At 64.1% G+C, this 8,957-nt stretch overlaps 1 protein-coding gene across 1 annotated transcript; it reads right to left on the bottom strand.

Moving 5' to 3' along the window:
• Positions 1-3,053: 3,053 nt before the first annotated feature.
• Positions 3,054-6,342, bottom strand: SLC25A1 (solute carrier family 25 member 1). Its single transcript, XM_082640407.1, has 9 exons — positions 5,780-6,342; positions 5,411-5,518; positions 5,243-5,342; positions 5,019-5,157; positions 4,556-4,640; positions 4,308-4,412; positions 4,101-4,216; positions 3,949-4,022; positions 3,054-3,732 (listed from the first exon to the last, which is right to left on the bottom strand). The coding sequence occupies exons 1-9, from the start codon at positions 5,862-5,864 to the stop codon at positions 3,618-3,620; spliced, it is 927 nt and encodes a 308-aa protein (XP_082496533.1). The 5' UTR covers positions 5,865-6,342; the 3' UTR covers positions 3,054-3,617.
• Between the last annotated feature and the right edge of the window lie 2,615 nt (positions 6,343-8,957).

Genomic DNA, 8,957 nt, shown 5'->3' on the forward strand with positions numbered 1-8,957 from the left:
CACCCACTCTGTTGGCCTAGGCTACGTTTGTCCACGATCCTAGGTGTTCTCTGTGGTCCTCCCATTGTCCTTTTCGGCTAGTTCTCCGCTGTGCCTGCATCTCTCTCCTTGGCTCTGTTGCCAGATCTTAAGGAGGCAGGAGATCCTCAGACCCCCCCGATTCTGTGCCTTATACAAAGGATCCTGGTCCAGGGAATCTGAGAACACGTAGAAAGTAGAATGTCAGTGAGGAAAATACTCTGGCATCCTCAGCTCAGACTGTGTTTGCTGTGAAGGCTGAGGGCACAACCCGAAAAACAGATTTCTCTTTGTTGGCTAAAAGGAGAGAGACCCATTTGTCAGGAGTGACTCTGTGTGTGTGTGTACTAAGCTCTGATTGCCATTCATCACCTACACAAGGACATGGAAAAACCAGAGGACGCCTGTGCAATAGTGGGTGAGGAGAGGCCTCAAGGAAGTGGGGGCGGGGGTACCTGGAGGGCAGCTGCCTGAGGGCCTCTGTGATGGGGCTGGAGGTTGGCCAAGCCCTGTCCCAGGAGTGGCCACCACCTCACCCTTTGCTCCCTTGGCCTGTGTCTGAGGCCATTGTCCAGGGCACATTTTGTGATGATCCCAGGCTCAAGATGATGCCAGATGGTGAAGGCTGCCTGAGGCTGAGTGGCTTCCAGCTGGGCACAGAGGCTCTGGCTGTGGGCAGCATATGGTGACCTGGAGTCTCCATGCTCAGCTCACATCTCTCCTCTGATATGCAGACCCAGTCACCTCCTGGTGTTCTCCCTGGCCCTGGCCTGTGTGTCCAGGTTGGTGGGGGATCACACTGGAAGTTGATTCTTTCGCCTCCCGACTGCTCAAAGATCTGCCCACGTCATTCTGCCCCTTTGCCCTAATGCTGCAAAGGCAAGTTCCCCTGCCATCGGCCTCCTCCCTACAGCCTTCAAGATCTTGGTTAAATGCAGCTGGGCTCCCTCCAGGCATCTGCCTGCCTCTCTAGCCACTCTCCACCTGCTCACTTCCCTCCAGCCTTGCTGGTCTTCTCTCAGCTCAGAGACCCTGCCCCTCCCCCTCCCCTCCCCCCCTCCCTCAGGTCTCAGGTCCAGGAACTGAGGCTGCTCCAGCTATGTGTGAACAGTCGGGGCCAGGGTGGGGGACCAGTGGTCCAGTGGGGCTGGTGGATTCTCCAGGCTCACAGCCCCAGGGGACACAGGCCCAGCTCAACCAACTTTTCTGGCTGGGCTACCTGCTGTCCACCTTGTGCTGTGTGGCACAAGAGAGGGGTCCCTGCCCCTCCTGGGTACAGGTCCCCATGCCCTTCTTTCAGTTCAGTGTAGCCTGTCCCCTTCCTCCTCGTGAAAGGTGATGGGGACAGGACTCAGGGTGCAGCCAGTGAGCAGACGCCATTCCTAGAGGTCAGAATTCCAGGACACTTAAGTCCCCTCAGGGCCCAGCTCCTGGGCTCTGCCCGCTCTAGAACTACCTGGGACCCTGGGGCACTGCCAGTAGTCTCCCGTGAGGGTTCACTCTGTGCAAAGCATTGTTCTAAGTGCCTTACAGACATGATATCATTCCAGCCTCATAGTCCACTGGAGTGGGTTCTTGTGTCACCTCATTTCACAGGTTGGGAAATGAAGATTAGGTGGCTTGCCTCAGCCTGTCAACAGGCAAGCTTTGCTGCTGGGCCCTTTCTCCTGCATCTCCTGTGAGCACTGAGGGCACACACACAGCCTGGCCCTTCAAAACCACATTCCCTTGCACCCTCAAGCCCACCCTCGGCCCCCAGATCTGCCCCAGACACCAGGTGCTGTGTGAGGTTGCTGGGGTGGGGAACTCTCTCCCAGAAGGAGCAGCTCCAGGAATGGGACCTGCTTGCTGGGAGTCTCCTGCGGGCAGGTAATTTCCCAGTCTGAGCTAAGCCCTTTGTGTGGCTTTTGCCCTGTAGTCCCTTGGACAGGAAGGTCCTTCGCCCCCTCACAGCCTGGGGCACTGGCTTATCCCATCCTGTTCACACCTCCTCCACCTGGCTTGTGGGTGGTGGTTCCCAGCCAGATCTGGGCCACAGGGGCCCTCCAGTTCAGGGTTCTTTGGCCCCCATGCTGGGCTGAGCTCCCAGCTGGGCCCCGGGATAGGGGGTCTTCAGCAAGAGGGACACCTTCCTGAGGTTGTGCTGTGGAGTGAGGGCTCTAAGTGCCCACCCCTTCCTGCCCCAGGGCTGCTACCTCCCAGACTAAGTGAAGGATTAAGAAAGGACCTCCTGGACTTCCCTGGTGGCGCTGTGGTTAAGAATCCGCCTGCCAATGCAGGAGACATGGGTTCGAGCCCTGGTCCGGGAAGACCCCACATGCCGCAGAGCAACTAAGCCTGTGCGCCACAACTACTGAGCCTGCGCCCTAGAGCCCACGAGCCACAAGTACTGAGCCCAAGCTCTAGAGCCCACGAGCCACAAGTACTGAGCCCGCGTGCCGCAACTACTGAAGCCTGCGTGCCTAGAGCCTGTGCTCCACGAGAAACCACTGCAATGAGAAGCCCGTGCACTGCAACAAGAGTAGCCCCGCTCCCCGCAACTGGAGAAAGCCCACACGCAGCAATGAAGACCCAATGCAGCCAAAAAAAAAGACCAAAGGACCTCCTGCTCAGAGTCTCAGGGAACCAAAAGTTGGTCACCCCAAAGCAGTGCCCCTCGAGCAGACCATCACAGGGAAACCATGAGGGGGTAAGCTGGGCTGGGCCACAGGCTGCAGGACAGACAAGAGCCCGAGAGCACTGTCTCCAGGCGCAGCCACCAACGTGGGGCAGCTCTCCTCTGCCCACTCAATGTTGCCTGCCAGGTGACCCTGCAGGATCTTGCCCGCAGGCCACAGGCAAGGCCTGGATGGAGGCCAGATGTTCCTTGGCCTGGTGCCAGGCCTCCCAAGGGGCTAACACTGTGGCCACAGCTCGCTTGCCCACCAGCCTGCCTGGCCCCAAGTGCCCTCGGGTGAGGAGTGGGCCTGCCCTTGGCAGAGGCGTGGCCACCACTGCCCACCCACAGATGGGCTGACACAGGGACAGGAGGCTGCAACAGGATCCAGTTTATTCTGCCTTGGAAGGGTGGTCCTGAGAGTGGCAGGTGCCACCCTGTCCTGGGCGGAGGGAGGGCCCAAGGGCTGGTTAAGGCCAGTGGCGGGAGAAGCGGGGGGTACGCAGCCCCTGGAATGCACTGAGGCCAGGCTGAGGCCCGGAGGCAGCTGTGGTAGGCCGGGGTGATGCCCCTGCTGCCCAGGGTGGAAGGCACCGGGCTGGGACCAGGCCATGGCTACAGGGCCGTGACCCAGGCCACACAGGCACCCCGGGAAGTGGGGCACAGGGTCACAGGACACGAAACATGAAACACAGGCATACGAGTAAGCACGTGGACAAGTGGGCACAGACTCACAGGCCAGAGGAACACCCGGTCTCAGCTGAACACATGGACACCATGGTGATGTCATACAGACCACAGGGGACACATGGACTTGACGGCCACAGGGGACAGCCCTGGGCCATGGACTGTACGGGGGAAGGGGGAGGGGGCCTTTTGGCACGACTGCACTGGAATTGTGAGAAGGGGGCGCTGGGGGCAGCCCATGCGCAGACCCCAGGGCTCAGTCCGTCTTCCACACTTTGTTGAGCAGCTTCACCACCTCGTCGTAGATGACGAACACGATGGCCACGTCCAGGCACACCCGGCCCAGGCGTGGGACAGTGCCCTTGTAGAACCTGAGGGGGGAGGGTGAAGAGAAGATGAAGCCAGCATGTCTGGAAAGTGCGGGTGGGTCCAGAGATCGGAGGGAGGAGCAAGAGCAGAAAGAGCAGACTCCCTGGAGACAGGACAAGGGGAGGGCCTGGGGTGGGTGGACAGGAGGTGGGGTGTGGCCCAGGTGGAAGGCGGGGGGCCTGGGGTGGAGACGGCAGCACTGCCCCTCCCCCACTCACGCCTTGGGCCCCTCGTTCCTCAGGATCTGCAGGCCGCAGTCCCACGTGTTGCGGTACTTGTGCGCCTCCAGGCCCTGCAGAACACCAGCAGCTGCGGGATTCAGCAGCCAGTCCCACCCCTTCCCGGCCCCGCCCCCGGCCCCCGCCCCCACCTGCATCCGGGTCTTGATCACGTCCAGAGGAGTGTTCCCGAAGACACTGGCTGCGCCCGCGATGGCTCCAAACACACCAGTGATGAGCGGGTTCATGGGCTTGCTGGGGTTGTCCCCTGGATGGGCGTGAGGGCTGCGGTCAGAAGGGGACGGAGGACAAGGGCTGGATTCCAGGCCTGGAGGTAGGGTCTTGGGGAACAGACGCACCTCGGTACCAGTTGCGCAAGGAGGTCATGACGAAGAAGCGAATGGCCTGGTTGGATCCCTGCTTCAGCACAGTGGCCGTGAGGCCCTGGTACGTTCCCTTCAGCCCTGGGGCAGGCAGGCACTGTGGTCACACTGACGCCTCCAGGCCCCGGCCCGAAGGAGCGCCAAGGCAGGAAGGGGAGGTGCCAGTCCTTTCCAGCCGGACCCAGGTCCCTAACCCTACCTGAGGGTAAGGCTGAGTGGCTCACCTTGTTCCCGCACGATCTCCCTGACCCCGTGGAAGAATCCTCTGTATTTGGGGCTGGGGGAGGTCTGGTCATGGATGAACTTCACCTGAGAAAGAGGGAAGCAAAGGCGCTGGCTCCCAAGGGTCAGGGCAAGGGCACACCTGGCCTCTGAGACACGTGGCCCCAGGATCAAGAGGGCCGCCTTACCGAGGAGCCTCCGCCGTCATGTCTGCTGGTTTTTCCCACAACTTAGGCAGCAAACACGTGTTACCTTATGGTTTGTGCTCGTAAGTTTTTTAAGACCTTGTCTTCCCACTGCCTCCAGAATAGAGTCCAGTCCACAGAAGGCTCTTCCAGCGGGCCTCCTGCTCCAGGCTCCCCAGGCAGACCCCTGCCCACCTTGATGGTCTCCACCGGGCACAAGACCACTACCCTGGCCACCCCAGCACTCTCTCACGCCTGTCCCCTACCGAGACCTGCCCACCTTGATGGTCTCCATGGGGCACACGACCACCACGGCCTCGGCCACACCAGCGCCCAGGCCGCACAGCAGCCCGCGCGTGCTGTCCAGCCGTCCCTGGGCGTCCCGCATGTGGTTGCTGAGAAACTCGAACATCCCGAACCTGGGGTGGGAGGCAGAGGCATGAGAGGGGCCGCCGCGGGGCCGGGACTCCCTCCCGCGGCCCCGGGGCCCCGAGCCCGCCTCACCTGACGGCCGCCTTCGGAATGGAGCCGTAGAGCAGGGAGCTGAGGCCGCGGTACAGGCCCAGGACGCCATGGTTGCGGACCGTCTGCCGCACGCAGTCCCCTGGGGGAGGGGGCGGTCAGCGACCCCACCCGCCGGCCTGCCCGCCCCCGCCGGCCGCCCCCACTCACCGATGCCCCGGTAGCGCGGCGGGTGCGAGCGCTCGTCCAGCTGTAGCTGCGTCTTCACATACTCGGTGGGGAAGGTGATGCAGATTTCGATGCCACCCGCCAGGCCGCCTGCGGGGAAGGACCGAGACCCGGACCGCGCTGAGACCCCTCCCCCTCCCTGCCGGCGTGCCCCTCCCCCTCCCCCGCCCGGACTTTGCCCGCCGCCCGGGAGCCGGGCCCACGCCCCTCCCGCGGTCCTAGCGGGGCGCCCGGGGGGACACGCGGAGGGGCCCGGGCCCGCCCGGAAGCGCGGCAAAGCCGGTGTCCCGGGCCCACCCGGAAACGCGGCGGGGTCGGGTGGGGGTCGGGGTCCGCGTGCGCGTGCCCCACCTGCCAGGATCGCCTTCCCCGGGTGCGTGAGTGCGGCCTTTCCAGGCGCGGGCGCGCCGGCCGCGAGAGCGCGGGGCGCGGGCATGGCGGGCGGGGTGGGGGGCCCGGCGGCGGCCTCGGGTCCGAGCTCCTGCGCTCGGTCGTGGCGGCGGCGGCGGCGCCGGTTATGGGCCGGGGCGGGGCGGCCGCGTCGCTCCGGGGCTCCGCCCTGCGTAGTCCGAGCCCGGCCCTGCCCCCGGGCCGCCCGGAGCCCGCGGGAAACTAAGGCCGGGTGGGCCGGCGGCCCAGCCAATGACCGCGCGGGCCCGACTAGGCACCGCCCCCGGAGCCCCGCCCCCGGGGCGCGTGGGGCCGCCCCCTCCCTACCGGGAGGGCGGGGCCGCCCCGCACCCAACGCGCTGCGAGGCCGCCGCGGGATTCCAGGCTCCGGGCGGCGCACACGGTGGGGAGAAGACCCCTGACAATCCCTGCTCACCGCCCTCCCCCCCACAAGAGTCTCCGCAGCTCTACGGGCCCCTTCCGTCCACGCCAGCACCGGCGGGGAAGCTCGGCCCGGATAAACAGACTTTCATTTAATGTGCGAGTTACATGTTCTGTCCAGCGGGTCCGCGAAGTGGCCCGGGGGGTGGGGGCAGCTCTGCCAGCGCGGAGTGGACTGGGCGCCGTTCCCCTGCGCCTGGGAGTACTTGCGCTCGACTCCCCAAGAGTGTAGGCTCCATCCAGCCTGAGGGCCCGGAGGTCGGAGTCCACCTCCTGCGCGGCTGGCCGCAGCGGTTGCCTCGGGCAGTCAGTGGCCGCCCCCGGCTCCGGGCGGCTCAGAGGCTGCCATCACTGGGCTCCAGCAAAATAAATGATGTCCAGGCGTCCCGCCTCCCGTGGGTTCTCTGCGCTTCTGGGGTGACGCGCTCCTTGGGGAGGTCAGTGACCCGTAGAGGGTGCTGCACCCGGCGCCCTCCCCGCAGAAGCTGCACAAGGGAGCCGGCGGGGAATCCGGCAGGCCGGGCCTGCAGCGGGCCTGCTGTCAGCGAAGGGTCGGCCTGCGTAAGGAGAGGCCCAGGGTGAGGACTCCTGCTGCCCCCGAGTGGCCAGGGGTCCAAGGAGCAGGGTTCAGGCCAGCCCAGACCGCAGAGAGGCTGCAGGGATGGTGGGAGTTGCTGTTGTGGGGCCCCTGGAGGGCTGGCTAGGCTGTAACCTAGTCCCCACACAGACACCTACTTAGCTCAGTGGGCTGCGTCCATGCATGCCCATCAAAATATTAAGAAACAGACTGACATTAATGCTGGGTAGGCCTGAGTATGGAGGACACAGGTGTGGGAGGCCTGAGGCTCCGTGCTGCCTGCCCACACACTTCAGGCCTGTGTCCCTCCTGCAGCCTCTGTGCAGGGGACACCAACCGCTCTGTCTGCTCACGGCCAGGCCATCCAGGCAGCTTTCCAGTGCAGAGCAAGCGCAGGCTTGTTGCCCGGGGCCAGGCAGCGGGGGGAACAGCAGTATTTGTAGCTGGGCAACCGCCAGGCATGCATATCTGGGAAGATGAGGCCATGCCAGTCCAGCAGTCCTGGAGCACTGACTTTTGTCCTCCCCGTCCATCCCACCCTGCCCGAAACCCAGCCAGGGAAGGGCAGGCGGTGTCAATCACTGCCCCACTCTCCTCCCCTCCCCAGGGGACAGGGGACTAGGGGCTACGGGCTGCCCCCTACCAAACAGGAGAGGGACAGGTGCCACCATGTGCTCCTCTCACTGCCACAGGCTCTCTGGGGCGTCCAGTCTGTCCACCTGCAAAGAGGAGGGAGTGCCGAGTGCCCGCCTGACAGGCTGCGTGCGGGCTGGGCCTGGGGTTGGTGGGGGGCTGTGCAGCAAGCACATAGCCTCCAGGAGAGTTAGAGCTGAGGCTGGGCACATGGGGCACCCACCATGACGTCTGTAACCAGGCAGAGATGGGGCGGGGGACCCTGGTGAACCCCAGCCGCCGCTGCAGCCCTGTGCCTTCAAGTGGGAACTTGGCTGCCAAGGCACCAGAGTGGTGGACAGCAACAGCAGTCCATGGGTGCAGCTGAGTCCTCTTCTGGACATGGGGACACTGCCAAGACAAGGCAGTGCTTCCTGCTTTCAGCCAGTCCAGGCTGCCCATCCCTCTTAAGGAGACCAGTCACCTGACACCTGGGACTCACCCCCCCGCCCCCACCCCCACCCCCCGCACCAGCCATCTGAGGACAAGCTGCCCCCCGCCCTTCCTCCAGGAATTCCCAGATGCTGCCCGTGCAGTGCTCACAGGCCTGTGCAGACACATGGACAGTGAGGGAAGAGGGTGAGGCGTAGCCATGGGGCTGCGGGGTGGACACACTGTGTTCTCCAGACAAGAGCAACTGTGTGTCTGGGACTCCAAACAAGCACCTGGGTGAGAAGAAAGTCACGTGTCCGGCACATACTCAGATCTGGGAGAGACCAGCCCAGCCCGGACCAAGCAGAGACAGCCCTCTACTCCCTCCATGAGACCAGGGCTGAGGAGAGGAGCCAGACAGTCTGAGCTGGGCCCATGGACTCCCCTGGGAGAGCCCAGGGGGTTGTTCCAGGAGGGTTGGCCCTCAAGCTTCCCGGATGAGCCAAGAGGCCCAGGGCCCGGTTTTCCACTCGGGAAGGGGCCCTGGCCTTCTTGTCCAGGCCCTCAGCCTCACAGCACTGTCCAGTTGGCCAGGCCCCCCACCGCCTGAGCAGCCTCACTCGAACCCCCTCAGCTTGTCCCAGACAAGCTCCTGTCCTGCCCTCCAGCCGTCTCTGCTTTAGTCTTCCCCATCAGTGATGATAACCCTCTGTTTCTGATGTTCAAGTACCAAAGCAGTCATCCTTGGCTTCTGTCACTCCACACCCAATCCATGTGCACGTGGGGATGGCCGCCCACTCACCCCGAAGGATCACTGATGGCCTCTCACTCGAGTCAGTACCACCCGAGGGCTCCCGGCTCCCACCCCTGAAGCCCGTTCTCAGCAGCAGGCCCCTCACCTCAGGTCCCAGGTCCCACTGCGAGTATGACCTGAGGCCTGACGACAGCCTGTGCCCCCCGCCCCTACCCCCAAGGCCCTTCTTTGAACACTTGGCACGTTCCTGCCTTTACCTGCCCTGGCCGCTGACCCTCCCTTCAAATGTCCCCAAGACCTTGCCCCTGGATTCCTCTGGGCTC

This window comes from Mesoplodon mirus (assembly GCF_964341445.2).
Source record: "Mesoplodon mirus genome assembly, chromosome: 13".
NCBI classification, from domain to species: domain Eukaryota; kingdom Metazoa; phylum Chordata; class Mammalia; order Artiodactyla; family Ziphiidae; genus Mesoplodon; species Mesoplodon mirus.